This window comes from Nyctereutes procyonoides, unplaced genomic scaffold, assembly GCF_905146905.1.
Source record: "Nyctereutes procyonoides isolate TBG_1078 unplaced genomic scaffold, NYPRO_anot_genome, whole genome shotgun sequence".
NCBI lineage: Eukaryota > Metazoa > Chordata > Mammalia > Carnivora > Canidae > Nyctereutes > Nyctereutes procyonoides.
This window is the reverse complement of record NW_026575021.1, coordinates 16540964-16559674: the sequence shown is the minus strand read 5'-3', so window position 1 is coordinate 16559674 and position 18711 is coordinate 16540964. Positions and strand designations below refer to the sequence as shown.

Below are 18711 nucleotides of genomic sequence, written 5' to 3'. Positions count from 1 at the left end.
CCTATTTTTAACTTTTTGCGGAAGCAGCGTCCTGTTTTGCACCGTGGCTGCACCATGTCGCACTCCCCGAGGGCTCAGTCCCCGCATCCGCAGCAGCACTGGTTCCCTGATAACAGCCGCCACCTCCCTGCGGTTTTGATTTGCATTTACGTGATGATGAGTCACGCTGAGCATCCTCTCAGTGCCTGTTGGCTGTGTGTCCTGTCGTCTTCTTTGGAGAGATGTCGTCTGTTCGGGTCCTTTTTCATTTCTCAACTGAGCTGTTTGGGTTATTTTGTTAAGTTTTAGGAGTTATCTAATTATTCCAGATGCTAACCTCCTATCAGACATGTGGTTTGTAAATATTTTCTCTCACTCTGTGGGTTGTCTTTTCACCCTGTGGATAGTGTCTTCTGATGCACAAAATCTTTAAATTTTCATTAATTCCAGTTTGTCAGTTTTTTGTCACCTGTGCTCTTTTGTGTCACATCCAAGAAATCACTGCCAACTCAAGTGTTGTAAAGAATTTCTCCTGTTTTCTTCCAAGAGTTTTATTGGCTTTCTCCCATCTCCTATCATCAAGCTACCAGCATTGTTTGTGGCATTTCAAGGTTTGCTTATTTATCCAGTTGTCTTGATTTTATCAAAAACGATTCATGCAAGAAAAATGTCAAGCGTATTTATTATAGATAAATGAACATTTAAGCAGCCTTTTTGGTAAAGAAATGTCAAAATACAGTTTTTCTGCAATGTTAAGTAGTACGCTCTACTACAGAATATGTAAAAGTGGCCTAAATAAGAAAACTGTTTCCGTGTTTGTAGTGGTTGAGGCCTAACTGAACAGGAAAACTTGTTCAGAAATGCGAGCCTCCGTTTGGGTCAGTATCACAGGTTTCCCGAGGGTTTTCTTGGGTAGCTGCAATCTCCTCGAAGTTCGGGACTATTTCAGCAACACCCCGCCTGCTGCCTCCGGGACCCCAGCACACCGGTCTGCCGCGCCCCACCACGGAGCCTGCGCCCCTAGCCCGCATCGGCCCCGGGGCCTGCGCGTGAGGAGCTGGCCTGGCATCGCAGTCACGGCCGGCAACCCCCTGGCCAGCAGTTCCCAGCCTGGGCTGCACCGGTGTTTCCGCCAGATAGTGCGGCGCTCAAAGGACTGTCCTGTACATCGTGGGACCTTCAGGCCCCCTGGCCTGTGCCCGCTAGACACCAGTGACACGGCCCCGGTCCCCTGCCGGTTGGGCAACCAAAAATATCTCCAAAACCCAGGTGTCCCCTGGAGGGCAAAACTGCTGGATTGAGAACTGCTGCCGTGGAGCCTCACGTGCTGCAGGCGGCGGGTGAGCAGGCGCCACGAGGAGGGGGGCTTCGCGGAGACCAGCTCCATCTCCCCCTCAAGTCATTCTGATGCTTTGGCTGCAGAAATAAAACTGACGAAATTGCAGGCGGCTGTGACTTGTGTTTCAGGAGGTCAGAGGGAGATTTCTGTAAAATGTGTTTCCTTACAGAACCTTAAATAACAGTACCACGGACCGAGGAGGCACCAGGGATAGCTACCGGGCATTCACACTCCTCAAACCGAACGATCACTTGTGAAATGACCGTGAGCGCGTGCCTGGGATCGAACACAGGGAGGAGGCCCGCCTCTGCCTTCCCGCGTTGGCGCGCCCCCGGTCGGCTACTCACTAGACAGAAGGCATTGGTTCTCTCCAGAGCTAGGAGCTGCGTCAGAGGCAGCAGCGCTTTCATCTGTGCTCTCCCCGGCCCAACGGCTCGTGCCACCGAGATGCGGAGCCTGGCTCCTTCGCCCAGGATGGACCGTCCGTCCTGAGGACGGTGACGCGGTGAGAGGCCGAGGCCGTGACCTCTGCAGGCCCTCGCAACCGGAAGGCTCTAGCGCTGCTACTGTTGGGACCACGGAATCCCACGTGTAGCGAGGTGCTTCTACCACCTAGAAACCACCTTTCATCTCGGAGGATGACTTCTTCACAGTACAATTTGATAGTATCCATAGACTTTTCTTTTTTAAGTTTTAAAACTGGGATTCACTTAATTGCAGAGGACTGTTCTAAGATGAAGAATATGGAAATGCTACAATTTATACAGAAAATGATTAATTGTGGAAAATGTAGACAAAGGGCTTGGAATTAATGTTAAGGAGGTATTAGCACACGTCCACAGGGGTTGTCTATTGTATGATTTTGCAATGGACAGCAAGCTATAAAAATAATACAATAATTGTTCAGTTGGAGCAGCTAAGGAATAAAGTAAGCCTTAAAGGAATTCCCATTTTTGAAAATGTCGGTCATAGAAACTCAGCATCACATTAAGTTGTGATCAAACCACGTAGCTCGCTTACTGAGCACAGCAGCAGAACCCACGCCAAAGGCCGGCCGCTCCCCGCGGATACAGGACAGAGACTTAAAATGTGTACCTTTACCGAATGCAGGAAAAGCTCTGAAATCAATCTCCAAATGCAACAGGAGTTTTCTGACACAATCAAAAGATGAGCTTCACTTTTGATTACAAAGGGTGTTATTTGCCAGGATCCACACGTGATTTTCTCACTAGCACAGTTCATACACTCTCCTGCTATTTTTGGACCAGATGTGGAGTCAGCAAGTGCTTCAGTCATGCAGGTAAAATGTTCCAGTGGACAGTCTATTAGGATAAACCAATGTTAGCAACTGTTACTCTGCTAAGGCTGCCATCCAATTTTAGGCACAATTTACATTTTCTAACTTTATAGTGTCCACAGCTACGTATGCCTTTGGTAACTACGGCCCCTTGGGAAGCATCACTTATTTGCATCTCCAATGTGAACCGGGACTACGATGTTTGCCCACTTATAAATAACAGGGACGAAAAGCCCAAGAGATCCAACCACTGAAACCAGAAGAAAAGTCCACAGAAACATCCGATCAAGCACCTGTGCTATGAATTTCCAATCTTCAACGACCTGTTGCAAAAAAAGAAAAAAAAAAACCACACATACATTAAATGCATGATTTAAAATTGCGTGATTACCCTAAGATACTACACACGAGGTTAGAGGCGAGATGAGTTTCCACCTCGCAGCAGTGAAGGACCCTGGGCTCAGCTTGAGGACACACTTCCTGGCAGGGACTCCACAAGCTTTCAGACATGCCACGCAGTCTATTAATTCACACTTGGATTTGTCATAGATTACAAGTGGCATATTTTGATAGATTTTTAATAAAAATCAGGAATATACTACTTATTTTATAATAAACTAAAATCTCTTTGATTCTTATTATATAGTTATTTCTGTTATTTGTTCTTGCCCAGCGCTGTGTACTTATTTTAGTTTTCAAAGAGAATCCAGCCTGAACCTAATTAATTTCAAGCCAAATTAAAAGTTGGTTCGGAATAATAACTATTAGCGGTTAATCTTCTTCCCCGCCCCACAACCTGCATTATTTAGTTTTGGATTCCCTGGGGGTCATTTTAATCTAAACTCATGAATTCAGATCTGCCGGCCTGGACCTCACTTCATCCCTCATTTTGCAGCCTGAGCAGGAAGCGAGCTCCGCAGTTGTGAGTGACCTCAAGGGAAGGGCAGACGGACCAGCCCCTGAGCTCCAGGGACTGCCCCCCTGCAGGGCCTCCCCTCACCCCTGCCTTGTGAAGCAGGAGGTTCCCCCATGGGAGCTCCGCCCCCCAGTTGTGGGATAATGTGGACTTCAGGGGGCTGTAAACACTCTACTTTCCCTGAAAATAAAATCTATTTACTGGCTCCAGGGGGATAGGCCCTGGCCCTTCTGCATAATAACACTTTATAGACATTCATTAAATCCCATCTCAATCCAAATCATTATTCAGCTGACACCTATATTTTTTAAGTCTCCATCGATCACTTCAGACCTCATAAACTAATCATACTACGATGAAATAGAAACTTTGTAAGTCCACAAGCATTAAAAAGTTTTTCAGAAATATATGTCTATATGTTCCTTCTAGGGGAGGGCTGTGATTTTACCAGATTTGCTTTGATGCTTCCCACACCTGCTACAAATTTTTCCATTTAAAAAAGGCTTCAGAAATGAGAATTCAGATAATTTTCATGGGAGTATTCAAAACAGATTCAATTATAAAAACACTAGGTTTGGGATCCCTGGGTGGCGCAGCGGTTTGGCGCCTGCCTTTGGCCCAGGGCACGATCCTGGAGACCCGGGATCGAATCCCACGTCAGGCTCCCGGTGCATGGAGCCTGCTTCTCCCTCTGCCTGTGTCTCTGCCTCTCTCTCTCTCTCTCTCTCTCTCTCTCTATCTCTATCTCTCTGTGACTATCATAAATAAAAAACAAAACAAAACAAAAAAAAAACACTAGGTTCATAGCTTCAAAAAGTTACACAAGAGAAAGAATAGTGACAAGACTGAAATTTGACGTTTTGAAAGAAAACAATCTAATCACATTAGTAGAATGTATTCATGTTCAATTCTTATATTTTAAATCTTTTTTTGTATTTTAAATCTTAAATAAGAAGCCAATGAGTTATCTTTCCCTAATAAAGTTTTATGTGAGTTTTTATTTTTAAGCAAATTAAGCATACTCTTAAGCACTGTTACTAAATTTCACATGAACACTTTGACATACGATAGATGACACCGAGAATACCTGACTGCTTTTAATTTCACGGACATTCTCTTGTAAATGAACAACAAAAAGACATATTCTAGAAAAAAAAATATCTCGGCGATGTTGATAAAGCCTACATGAGGCTCACTCATTAAAAAATAACTTGTGATAAATGATCATGCCAAGTTGTACCTCCGGATTGTCACAGACTCAGACACAACGTAGGTAAGTGAAAGCAACCCGGCAAGACCACGGCGGGATTGTTACTCCTCTACACAGCAGGAGCAGCTGGGGGACCTGGGAAGGGAGGCCCGGGGACGCCCCCGGGGTGACGAGGCCGAGCTCTCCGCCGGCAGCAGGCCGCACCCCCGCCCTTGACCTGAGCCACCGGCTCCCCGGCCTTGCAGGCGCACAAGCATCCGTAAGCACCACGTGTCACAGACCTCACGGACGTCGTTCTCCTTCCTGACGTGCCTGGTGATGTAGCGGATCGAATCGAGCGCGGCTTCCAACGTGTTTCTCGGAGCCCCCGGGCTCCCCACGCCCCCGGTCCCCGCCTGGGCGAAGTACCTGTCTGTGTGGCTTCTCATGCAGAGCACCTTGGGGAGCTTGTGGAGAAAGATCTTGCGCACCCAGGGTGCCATGGCATCGTGCGTCGAGGAGGAACGGTGGTGGATGTTGATGGCGAAGACGGTTACCATGATGGACAGAGTCACGAAAATCATGGTGAACACCAGGTACTCTCCGATCAGGGGGATCACTTTGGACGACGAGGGTATGATCTCCTCGATCACCAGCAGGAAGACAGTCAGAGAGACCAGGACTGACGTGCAGAGGCAGATCTTCTCGCCCTCGTTGGAGGGGAGGTAGAAGACGAGCACCGTTAAAAACGAGAGCCCGATGCAGGGTATGATGAGGAACAAGGTGTAGAAGAGAGGCAGACGCTTGATCACAAACGAGTACGTGACGTACGGGTACCAGCAGGTGCTGTCCGTCCTGTTCCCTCTGCTCCCGGTGGCGCTGACAATCTCCCATTCTCCGTTGTCGAAAAAGTCTCTCTTGTCCACGTCTTGGTCCTCCAAGATGATATCGACCTGTGATCCATCGTAAGTCCAGGAACCAAACTTCATGGAGCAGTTTTGGACGTCAAATGGGAAAAACGTGACATCTATGGTACAGGAACTCTTGTAGTTCGCGGGGGGCATCCAGGTGACCGTGCCATCGTACCTGACCACCGCTTTCGTGCTGGTCCCTTCAAAACGGCCATCGGCACTGAAATAAACACACGCACGTGACAGCGCAAAGACTGGGGAGCCCTGGCAGGCCTGTCACAGGCTGGGGGGGGGGGAGCCCGGCCAATGAGATGCTCTGTAGGTTGTGATGCAGGAGATACACCCGCTGCATGTAGGGGACCTGTCCCACGGCCGTCTTCCCTAAATAGACAACCTTCCTAGACCTGGACTCCTTCCACATGGACCCACGACTGATGATCACATCTGTACTTCACAGGACCATGAGATTTTAGAGCCCGAAAGATTTCCCTTTACTCACAAAACATAATTCGGCTATTTGAACAATAGGATAGCAGCCAGCTGCTGAGTCCACGTGCCTCGACGCCCCACACGGCGCTATTCCCCGCTAGCAAATACTGGGTGCTTGCTGCCTGGGCAGGGAAGAGCATCAGTGCTCAGCCATGCCTCTAAGCCCCGCTGCCCCGCGAACTCATGTTCTGGGAAAGTCTACCGACACAAGATTTCTTTGAAATATTGTTTATCCTAAAACTCATGTGGCTTTTGCTAGACTCACATTTATGTAAAAACGTCTTCAGGGGCCTGGAGTAAGGTGATGCTCTGGGAAACTATGTCCTGTTACCTTACAGCCTCTTGCCTCTTAACATATGAAGAAGCGTGCAGGGAAACGGTATTTAGAGATGAATATTTCTACACAGCATTTGCTCTGTCTTCATGCCAAGTGCGTTCTTGCGAATACTCCAAAGTGCTTTAGGGTAAGCACAAATTCCCAGATTTGCTCTGGGGTGATCCTAGAAAAACTGAAACTCGATCCCAGAATTATCTGTTCCCCAAGTTAAAAACCATCCTGAAAATAGACGTGGGTAGGACACCTATAAAGATGAGTGCACAGCCCCCGTCATGGGATAATTACAATACAGTATTTAAGCAAAATTAGAAGCACATCTAAACATAAGTGTGACCTCAACTATTTTTTTAAATATCCCCAAATCTGGAAGGTAATCTGCCCAATATTTGGTCTGTTAAGTAGGAGGCTGAACAGAGATGCCAGGCTGCCCGTGTAAACCCCACCCCGCCACATGCAACTGTGTGATCTTGGACAAGGGCACAACACCCTGCCTCTCCTGTTCCTCGTCCATCAAAAACATTATTTTCACAATAGCAATGGGAATCCAATAAAGCACAAGGCCAGGAACTGGGATGGGGTGACAACCCCAGGGCTGGGATAACGGGACTGATTAGGGGTGACACCCCCCAACTTCCATACACTGTTCTGTGCTTTCTAGATGGTTCACAAGTTTTAAAAATCAAAGGACAGGGATCCCTGGGTGGCGCAGCAGTTTGGCGCCTGCCTTTGGCCCAGGGCGCGATCCTGGAGACCCGGGATCGAATCCCACATCAGGCTCCCGGTGCATGGAGCCTGCTTCTCCCTCTGCCTATGTCTCTGCCTCTCTCTCTCTCTCTGTGACTATCATAAATAAATAAAAATTTTAAAAAAATCAAAGGACAGAAGAACACCTCAAAAGGGGGGTGAGGATCCACAGACCCTATTTGCAGTTTCGCAAAACACATAAGATCAAGTCATTTGATCTTACAACTGGACGGTTTTCAAAAGGAAGAATCACTAGTGCCTAATAGAAATACAGTTTTCTTCTAAAAGCATAAAGCAGAATTTGGAATATGACTTACTTATCAAACAAAACGATGTCTGGGGTCCAGAGGGAGTCGGAAGGGACGCGTATCACTTTTATTCCTCCGTAGTCACCAGGGCGCCATCTCAGTTTCACGTCCGTCCACTCCTTCAGAACAAACATGACAGCCTCAGTCGCCGATTGCGATGACATCGACCGTGAAGCATAGTAGAAACAATGCTTTTTGCCAAATCCAGAAATTCCAGACATAAAAGCATCTCTACTCGCCCTAGAGAAAACTCAGCTCCGTGTCTTTGTTGAGTGTGGGAGCACAGCCCCTTCGGTGTCTGCAGCCTTGGTGCCGGGAGACACAGATGAGGACTGTGGCGGGGGCGTGGGGGTGCTCACAGCTGTGTCACCTGCTCCCCTCCCCCCGAGGACACACCCGGGGCTCCAGCCTGGCCACGGAAGAGCCGGCTGCACTGTCCTTGGCTGGACGGGTCCATGCCAGGGGAACGGGACTCATCACACCCTCCACAGAGGTGAACACCTGTCCAGCCTCCATACAGGGACATTCTGTGATCATACGAAGACGCAGCCCCACAAAAGGGGGTGTGCCTTTTGGGAGTTAGGGCCCGGGAACTGGTAGTGGGTATTAAATTAGGGCTGATAAAGGAAGAGCAAAGGGAAGGACACAGCAGCACCTGAGTACAGAGGTCGATGGCCCAGAGGAAAAAGGAGCCCTTCCTACAAAAGGGGCTACGTGCGTAAGAATAATTGATCGCCTGTTTCCGTCTCACTCCAAGTAAGCGCCACAATCCTGGCAGCAGCCCAGGTGCTTGCTAAACCGGGGGCCTCCCCCTGCTTCTCTGACCTCCCCACGGTTCACTCACCTCTACCCACACTGGCCCGCTTGCTCCTCCTTCGACATACCAGGTGCACAGCAGCTGCAGGGCCTTTGCACTTGCTGGCCCCTCTCTGCCTGGATTGCTTCTCCCTGAGATACTCGCATGGCTCATTCTTCTCCTCGCTCAGACATTACCTTCTGAGTGATGCTCTCCCCAACTGTGCTGGTTAAAAGTACATCCCTGACACTACCTCGCCCTCTCACCCAGTGAGCTTTCCTCCGAGCTTGTCAGCGTTAAGGTACAACACAGCCTCCTAGCTCCTTTCCCCCATGAGACAGACATTCCCGGGGGCCAGGACTTCTGCCCGGGAAACAGCGCCTGCAGGACAGCAGCCACCCCAGGACTCCCTGGTCGGATACGAGAGCCTCTGGCGTCCTGTCCGTCCGCCAGACCACCTGCTCGTGTTTCTGAAAACCCTACAGTCGCAGCACCAGTGACCTTTTGAATTTTATACACACCTGCTTCAACCAGACGTTCGTTGTCATTAACTGATTTTTCTCATCCTGTAAAACAAAAATTTAAATAAGGCTGATTTCAAGTACAGAAACGTGATGCTTTAAATAAGGATTTTCAGTTTCCTGCACACACCCCGTCCATACTGTACCTACATCCTGCTCATCGATGCAGGTCTCTGGAAAAGCAGCATCACTTTTCCAGCCTAATTTCACATTATTCCTTTCAACATTCTCCGTATTTCAGATAAACTGCCCTGCAGGACACTGCTGGCATCTTGGATGGAACGTTCAGGGACTCAGCTACTCTACGTCCTCAAACCCGAAACACGGTCTAAGGAACAAGCACAGCGTCACCGCGCACTTGGCACTCGAAGGAAGAAGCGGACAGCGAGTTGTGAATCGCCGTGAACTACGACATACGCGGTGATTGCAGAAGAGCCGAAACGGGGGAAGGGGAGGGCCGGAGTCACACCCATTCCCGCATGTCCCCAGGCTGGAACCCGGCGGTGTTCTGTGCCCCGCCGAGCACAGGGCCGCATCGCTGATCTCGGCCGAGCTGAGGTCACTGCCCTGCGCTTGCATGGCCACTTTCCTGGCGAGCTGGGGTCTCAGCCACTTGCTGCTCACACATCCCAGATGGAGCTTTGCTGAGACCGGCTTGTCACTGAGCTTTCGAGGCCTAATTAAAGTGACATCACTTCCGTCACTTTCCCTGAAATACCATGGAGCCTGTGGGACCAGTACAAGACCAGGTGATCGCCAGGTGCCAACTACAGACACCGCTGGCAGGACGGAACGCCAGGTGGGGACACGCACAGCAGTGGGCGCAACCGTAGGCTGGGAGGGAGGACAGGGCTTCAGATGGCTCAGGGCCTGGCGGGACGCCTTCCACAGCAGGTGGGCGGCCCAGGAGAGGAGCGGGCAGAGGACAGAGGCCCTGAAGTCTGACTCAGGAACAATCTGGGGAGTACAGCGCGGGCGTCACTCTTTCACGACGGTTCCAAAGGTCACCTGTCCTTGGAGAGGACCCGGGGGGACCCCCGGGGTGGCTCAGCGGTCAAGCATCTGCGTCCGGCTCAGGGCGTGACCCCGGGGTCCCGGGATCAAGTCCGCACTGGGCTCCTGGAGGGGAGCCTGCGTCTCCCTCTGCCCGTGTCTCTGCCTCTCTGTGTGTGTCTCTCATGAATGGATAAATAAAATCTTTAAGAAAAATTGTTTTAATTAAAAATAAAAGGAGGGATCCCTGGGTGGCGCAGCAGTTTGGTGCCTGCCTTTGGCCCAGGGCACGATCCTGAAGACCCGGGATCGAATCCCACGTCGGGCTCCCGGTGCATGGAACCTGCTTCTCCCTCTGCCTGTGTCTCTGCCTCTCTCTCTCTCTCTGTGACTATCATAAATAAATAAAAAAAATTATTAAAAAAAATAAAATAAAAGGAAACGACCTGGAGATTTTATCTAGTGCAGTTCCTTCATCCCGAAGATAGAGGAACCAGCCCAGCAGGGGGAATGTGCGGAACTGCCCCGGCTGGTGGGAACCGGTTAGAATGGCAAGCTCCTGAGCTTAAGCCCCACAGCAGTGGCCCTACTGTCCGCCCCAAAGTCACACAGCATCAGAGTGAGTGCCGACTGCGCAGCGTACCCCTGGGGCTAAAGCCCTAAATGCAGCCATGAATGACGGGGAAAGTTCTGGTAAACCTCTTACCCATGATGCCACAAGGCAGCAGGTCAGCTTTGAGAATCTAATGAAAATGATAGACCTTTTCCCCAGAAAAATGTGAACGCACACGAATTGTGCACCAGAGGCTAGGACCCAGTCGGCACCCACGTCCTCCACGGGAACACAGATAAAGGAGTGACACCTAAGTTCACAACTGGCCCCAAATGTGGGGCACAGCCCGACGCGAGGAGACCTCAGGTTCCAAGCATCTGTTACGTGTCAGCACCACGTACGATGGGACACAACCCAGAAGGACAAATGCAGGGCTGTCCCCAGGACATGGCGCCGTCGGCAGAGAAGCCACTGTGTGAAGGGGGGAGTGGGGGGGGGGGCGCAGGGCGATGGTTTTGTGACCTGACGATAAAGTTAGCAGCCACCAAATTCAGGCATTTGTCATTAATAATACAAATACAGTCGTCATTTATAAAAGGAAATAATGGGAATTAACTTCTGCCAACAATAGAATATTTAAATAAGTCATAAACGGAACGTCGGATAGACATTAAAATTATATTTATGTATGAAGATTATGGAATGAGGCAGGCAATGCTCTTAATGTGACAAGAGGAGAGAAATGGGTGCTGGGCGGTGCAAGGAGATGTCAGCCACTAGACCGGCACCTGAGGCCAATAGGACACCGCGTGCCCACAGTGGAATTAAGACTGTTTTTAAAATTGTAACGGAACAAAAAACAAGAGGGGAAAAAAGGATTCATTGTGTCAAAATTAATATCCCAATTTGAAAAGTTACACACAAACAACTGGCAAGAAATACAGCAAAATGTCACCACGGGTCACCTCCAGGGGGTGTAAACACAGTCTTTATTCCCTTATTTGTAGTCGTTTGTACTTTCCGAGCTCTCTACAAGCATCCTCACTGCTTCTCTAATTAGGAAATAAAGGCTCCTCTCTAACCATCGCTGTCACCGTGGGCTCTGGGGACGCAGCAGGGAAAGGGCTAGTGACTGCCGTGATCAGAACAAGGAGAAACTAATGTCGACGTTGGCACGAGCTCTGAGTTCGAGGAGAAGGGTCTCGGGATGGCGAGAACTCGTCACAAGGGAACCCACGCTCCCTGGTGGGCGCCACGTGGCAGAGCCTCAGACGTGTCTGAGGCGTGAGACTAAAACGCTGACGGGCTGAGACGCCTTTTGGTACTAACAATATAAAACTCTACTCTTGGACTCTTTCCTCTTTAAAATGTTGACTTTTGGGGATCCCTGGGTGGTGCAGCGGTTTGGCGCCTGCCTTTGGCCCAGGGCGCGATCCTGGAGACCCGGGATCGAATCCCACATCGGGCTCCCGGTACATGGAGCCTGCTTCTCTGCCTGTGTCTCTGCCTCTCTCTCTCTCTCTGTGACTATAATAAATAAATAAATAAATAAATAAATAATAAATAAATAAATAAATAAATAAATAAATAAATAAATAAATAAATAAATAAATAATAATAAATAAAATAAAAATAAAATAAAATGTTGACTTTTTAAAATCATATTTTTTAAAAAATGTAATGAGAAGCTTCCATATAAAATATTTCCTATTTTTGACCTTATTCAATTTTTTTAATTTTTTTATTTATTTATGATAGTCACAGAGAGAGAGAGAGAGAGAGGCAGAGACACAGGCAGAGGGAGAAGCAGGCTCCATGCACCGGGAGCCCGACGTGGGATTTGATCCCGGGTCTCCTGGATCGCACCCTGGGCCAAAGGCAGGCGCCAAACCACTGCACCACCCAGGGATCCCTTCTTTTTTAAATTTTTTTTAATTTTTTTATTTATTTATGATAGTCACAGAGAGAGAGAGAGGAGGCAGAGACACAGGCAGAGGGGTTTGACCTTATTCAAAATAAACCTACAATAATTACCAGATCAGTGATTTATTTGTAAACTCCTCAATGTCATGCAAACAGTGCATCCCAGTGCCCGCAGCAACCACTCCTCCCTGCCCGGGCCCCCTGGAAACCCGCTGCCCCCACCCCCGGGCCCATGGCGCCCCCAGAACCTCTGAAATGCAGCATGTGATGCCTGTCACACTTACCACATCCACTAGCTGAGACAGTGCAAGGCCAAACTTTATTTTTATTTTGTCATTCAGGTGTTCCACAGGACGAACCCATCTTTCGTAGTCTTGAAACAAATCCTTAAACAAACTGTCTTCATGTTTTGCCACCAAGGATGGTTCAGCCAATCCTGCATAAAGATTTTTCAAAGTTAGTGTATTAGCTTCTTGCCCACTAAATACCTATGCTTTAAAAAATGTTCGGCTTTATAGGAACCAACCTATTATTTAGGCTATTTTTTTTAAGATTTTATTTTTATTTATTTATCCATGAAAGACACAGAGAGATGCACAAAGAGAGTCAGAGACCCAGGCAGAGGGAGAAGCAGGCTCCATGCAGGGAGCCCAACGCGGGACTCGATCCCGCGACCCCAGGATCACACCCTGGGCCGAAGGCGGTGCTAAACCACTGAGCCACCCAGGCCGCCCATATTTAGGCTATTAATAGAGCCTTTACAATAAAATATTGATACAAATGTTTATGATCAATAAGGCACACTGTGGCTTGGATATATCTCTTAGTAAAATCCGATTACTCATATGGAAACACGCTATGTTCCTTAGGAAACAGTACTTTATACAGAATATTCTAACAAAAGCTTTTAAGCTTTTAAATAAGTTGCCAGGGCTCGAGGAGTTGCTTGGGGAAAAATTCCAAACCTAGAAAACAGAGACTTTGAGGTGCATTTACATCAACTGTAAATGTAAAATTAACAAACTTTCATTTACATGACTGTGCTATACAAACATATAAGCACTGGATGAATTATTCAGATGTCATACCTTTGTTGGCTATATGTTTGCAGACAGTTACCTTAGGGCCTGACACTTAAAAGAGAGAGAGAAACAGAATTTTTTATATTCTAGATGCCATAGCCGCGGAGCGGTTAGATTCCCAGGTCACCGTTATGTTTGTTCTTCTGCCAAGTTGGATTAAGCCTCTGAACAAAGGAGAGTTTTCAGTGTTACGTGCTCCGAGTCCCTGTCAAGGGTCTGAAATGAGTGAAAGTCAAGCCTGACGTTTACCAGGACTCCCAATTTTACAAAGAAAAAGCACTCACTTGAACCAAAACATCGCTGGCTTATTTATGATGAGGGACACACGCAGGACTCTGCAGGCACGAGGGGCCTTCTCCAACGTGACAGAAAACCAGCGCTTTCCCAAGACCTCGTGTCCTTATTAGATCGTGTTCCAGCGGGAGGAAGCCCGCCCTGGTGCCTCTGCCCCGTCCACCCATCAGGAGTGCAGTACACTCCTCTCTCGCTCCCCTGGCAAATTAGGAAACTCGATTTAATCTGTAAATACCATAGACCTTGCACCTGCTTCCCATAAAAGACTCCTTATGTGAAAATGCACAGTGTTGAAGAGATTCCAATTCAACTGGAATGTTATGCACTGGAGAGTCATTCGTTTTATTTATTTATTTATTTTTTTGAGTCATTCGTTTTAATGTTTAAGAGCCGTTAATTCAATAGCATTACTCTCTCCTCTCCTAATCCTGCTTAAAATTTTTATAGCCAAAAGTTTGAGGTTGTTTGAAAGATAAAAATGACAAATAAAATGCATTTTAATAGCATCTAAGAACCTTTTGCCTTAGGGAAAAAGATGCTAGCTTGATTTGCCACCTCGAATCCTGTTTGAAAGAAAGTAGGTGGGGTATAAATACATTGACAAATTAATTCTAACATTCTCTCTAACGACAATCCTTAAGATGCAGCCTCAAAAATATCTTCCTAGTATATCCAATATTAGAAATATTATTTCCTCAACACAATTTTATGGAAATAGTGGGTGCTAATGTCAGTGATGCTTTAGCACAAAACCTTAATCATGCAAATTCTAGGTAGAGGATTTTTAGCCGGTTCTAAATCTTTTTAAGTTTATGCTGCTCATAAGCCTCAGAATGCTTAAAGGAGAGGAGGATACGTGATGGTAGATGCCATGCTACAGGGCTGGTTAGTGGCAGAGCTCTGAAGGGTCTCCAGGGCTCCGCTCCACCTCTCACACCTCTCATGTGAACATTTTCCATCCTGAGACTTTATCAAAGTGCTTAATTAGTGTCACACTCCCTGACAGCTCCAGCCCATACTAATTTTTGCTCACTCATTCAACAAATGTTTCTTGGACAAGTGCCTCGTACTAGGCACTGTGCCCAGTACCGGGCACACAGGGATAAACACAGTCCAGCAGGAAAGACCGACACAGTGCACATGGTGCTACCAAGTTCGATAGAAACTGAATTCAAACTTGAATATGCTTTTCAAAAAGTTGTTCTGCACAGTTAACATTTGCTCATTTATTTCCACTCAAAATAAATAATTTAAATCAATTACTTTCAACCTCAGTTCCTTGGAATCCCAGGGCATTTATTTTTCATACTATTTTTCACCAAGATCGTGTATTATTTGACATATACTGCTCTGTGTTCTTTTCCAGTTATATCACATAAGTCTTGGGTCTCCAAAGAAATCAATGCCCTAAAAGGTAGAAATCATTTCTATACTTTGGCGCCTCTACAGTCCTAAGTATAATGCTGATCACAACAGTCACTTTAATACATTTTAGTTTTCTGTCCTGACTTAAAAAGAGGGACCTGGGGATCCCTGGGTGGCGCAGCGGTTTGGCGCCTGCCTTTGGCCCAGGGCGCGATTCTGGAGACCCCAGATCGAGTCCCACGTCGGGCTCCCAGTGCGTGGAGCCTGCTTCTCCCTCTGCCTATGTCTCTGCCTCTTTCTCTCTCTCTCTCTCTGTGTGTGACTATTATAAAAAAAAAATTAAAAAGAGGGACCTGGGAGAAAATATTTGTAGATCATTTATCTGATAAGGGGTGTGTACCTAGACTATATAAAAACCTATTACAAATCAATGATAAAAAGATACAACAACCCAATTTTCAAATGGGTTACTGATCTGAACAGACCTTTCTCGAAAGAACAGCCAGTAAGTGTCTGAAAAGATATTCAACCCCCTTACCCATCAGAAAAATGCCGATCAAAGCTTTAATGAGAGGTGCCTGGCCGGCTCAGTCGATGGAGTGGCGACTCTTGATCTCAGGGTCATGAGTTCAAGCCCCGCATTGGGTGTAGAAACAGGAAATAAATAAATAAATAAATAAATAAATAAATAAATAAATAAATAAATAAATAAATAATTTTTTAAGACCCTACAATGAGTTATCGTTTCACACCCAATACAATGGTTATGATTGAAAACAGAGATAACAAGTGTTGAGAAGGATGTGGAGAAATTGGGACCCTTGTACACTCCTGGTAGGAGTGTAACATGGTGTGATTGCTTTGGAAAACATTTAATAGTCCCTTAAAAAGTTAACTATAGGGTTACGATAGACCTAGCAATTCTACTCTCGGTACATACCCAAGAGAAATGAGAACAGGTGTCCACCCAAAACTTGCACATGAACATTCACAGCGGCATTTTTCATAATAGCTAAAAGGTGGAAACAACCCAGATGCCTATTAAATGATAAATGGATAGATGAAATGTGGAATACCCAATGGAATATTATTTTGTCATTAAAATGAATTAATGAGGGGATCCCGGGAGGAGGGGCAAGACGGCGGAAGAGCAGGGTCCCCAAATCACCTGTCCCCACCAAATTACCTAGATAACCTTCAAATCATCCTGAAAATCTACGAATTCGGCCTGAGATGTAAAGAGAGACCAGCTGGAACGCTACAGTGAGAAGAGTTCGCGCTTCTATCAAGGTAGGAAGACGGGGAAAAAGAAATAAAGGAACAAAAGGCCTCCGAGGGGGAGGGGCCCCGCGAGGAGCCGGGCTGAGGCCGGGGCGAGTGTCCCCAGGACAGGAGAGCCCCGTCCCGGAGGAGCAGGAGCTGCACCAACCTTCCCGGCGGGCGGAAAGGGGCTCGCAGGGAGGTGGAGCAGGACCCAGGAGGGCGGGGATGCCCTCGGGCTCCCGGGGACACTAACAGACACCTGCGCCCCGGGAGAGTGCGCCGAGCTCCCTAAGGGCTGCAGCGCGCACGGCGGGCCCGGAGCAGCTCGGAGGGGCTCGGGCGGCGGCTCCGCGGAGGGGGCTGCGGGGCGGGAGCGCGAATCCACCAGCGCAGGCCCCGGAGCACAGGGCGCCGGGACACAGCCCAGGATCCGGCCTCCCCCGGGACAGGCAGAGGCCGGGAGGGCCCAGGACAGCGAGGACGCTCCTGCCCCGAGCTGAGCAGATCAGCGGCCCCGCCCCGGAGCCTCCAGGCCCTGCAGACTGAGAGCCCAGTAGTTCCTGCGGGGGCTGACTCCAGGGCTGCAGAGCTGGCCCCGCCACTGCGGCTGTTCCTCCTGGGGCCTCACGGGGTAAACAACCCCCGCTGAGCCCTGCAGCAGGCAGGGGCAGAGCAGCTCCCCCAAGTGCTAACACCTGAAAATCAGCACAGCAGGACCCTCCCCAGGAAGACCAGCTGGACGGACCAGTTCCAGGGGAAGTCAAGGGACTTAAAGTCTACAGATTCAGAAGATACTCCCCCGTGTTTTTTTCGTTTTTTTTCTTTTTTCTTTTCTTTTTGATTTCTGATTGCTTCCCCCACCTCCCTCTTTTTTTTCACCTTTCTTTCTTTTTCTTCTCTTTTTTCCTTTTTTTTCTTCTTTTTCTTTTTTCTTTTTCTCTTTTCTTTCCTTCTCTCTCTTTCTCTCCTTTTCCCAATACAACTTGTTTTTGGCCACTCTGCACTGAGCAAAATGACTAGAAGGAAAACCTCACCTCAAAAGAAAGAATCAGAAACAGCCCTCTCTCCCACAGAGTTACAAAATCTGCATTACAATTCAATGTCAGAAAGCCAATTCAGAAGCACTATTATACAGCTACTGGTGGCTCTAGAAAAAAGCATTAAGGACTCACGAGACTTCATGACTGCAGAATTTAGATCCAATCAGGCAGAAATTAAAAATCAATTGAATGAGATGCAATCCAAACTAGAAGTCCTAACGACGAGGGTTAACGAGGTGGAAGAACGAGTGAGTGACATAGAAGACAAGTTAATGGCAAAGAGGGAAACTGAGGAAAAAAGAGACAGACAATTAAAAGACCATGAGACAGATTAAGGGAAATAAATGACAGCCTAAGGAAGAAAAACCTACGTTTAATTGGGGTTCCCGAGGGCGCCGAAAGGGACAGAGGGCCAGAATATGTATTTGAACAAATCCTAGCTGAAAACTTTCCCAATCTGGGAAGGGAAACAGGCATTCAGATCCAGGAAATAGAGAGATCCCCCCCTAAAATCAATAAAAACCGTTCAACACCTCGACATCTAATAGTGAAGCTTGCAAATTCCAAAGATAAAGAGAAGATCCTTAAAGCAGCAAGAGACAAGAAGTCCCTGACTTTCATGGGGAGGAATATTAGGGTAACAGCAGACCTCTCCACAGAGACCTGGCAGGCCAGAAAGGGCTGGCAGGATATATTCAGGGTCCTAAATGAGAAGAACATGCAACCAAGAATACTTTATCCAGCAAGGCTCTCATTCAAAATGGAAGGAGAGATAAAGAGCTTCCAAGACAGGCAGGAACTGAAAGAATATGTGACCTCCAAACCAGCTCTGCAAGAAATTTTAAGGGGGACTCTTAAAATTCCCCTTTAAGAAGAAGTTCAGTGGAACAATCCACAAAAACAAGGACTAAATAGATATCATGATGACACTAAACTCATATCTGTCAATAGTAACTCTGAACGTGAACGGGCTTAATGACCCCATCAAAAGGCGCAGGGTTTCAGACTGGATAAAAAAGCAGGACCCATCTATTTGCTGTCTACAAGAGACTCATTTTAGACAGAAGGACACCTACAACCTGAAAATAAAAGGTTGGAGAACCATTTACCATTCAAATGGTTCTCAAAAGAAAGCAGGGGTAGCCATCCTTATATCAGATAAACTAAAATTTACCCCGAAGACAGTAGTGAGAGACGAAGAGGGACACTATCTCATACTTAAAGGATCTATCCAGCAAGAGGACTTAACAATCCTCAATATATATGCCCCGAATGTGGGAGCTGCCAAATACATAAGTGAATTATTAACCAAAGTGAAGAAATACTTAGATAATAATACACTTATACTTGGTGACTTCAATCTAGCTCTTTC

At 47.4% G+C, this 18711-nt stretch overlaps 1 protein-coding gene across 3 annotated transcripts in view; it reads right to left on the bottom strand.

The window, feature by feature from the left end:
* Nucleotides 1–90: 90 nt before the first annotated feature.
* CHRNA5 (cholinergic receptor nicotinic alpha 5 subunit) overlaps nt 91–18711 on the bottom strand; it is a 29657-nt gene continuing 11036 nt past the window's right edge. For 2 of the 3 annotated variants that reach the window (XM_055341903.1, XM_055341919.1), the window contains 5 exons: nt 12580–12731; nt 8827–8871; nt 7519–7628; nt 5023–5851; nt 91–2938 (listed from right to left, as the gene is read on the bottom strand). In XM_055341903.1, coding sequence (XP_055197878.1) covers nt 2777–2938; nt 5023–5851; nt 7519–7628; nt 8827–8871; nt 12580–12731 — 1298 coding nt within the window. In that variant the 3' untranslated portion in view covers nt 91–2776. Of the gene's footprint in view, nt 2939–5022; nt 5852–7518; nt 7629–8826; nt 8872–12579; nt 12732–15574; nt 15775–18711 lie in introns of those variants that run through there. The other variant, XM_055341911.1, reaches the window with a different exon arrangement.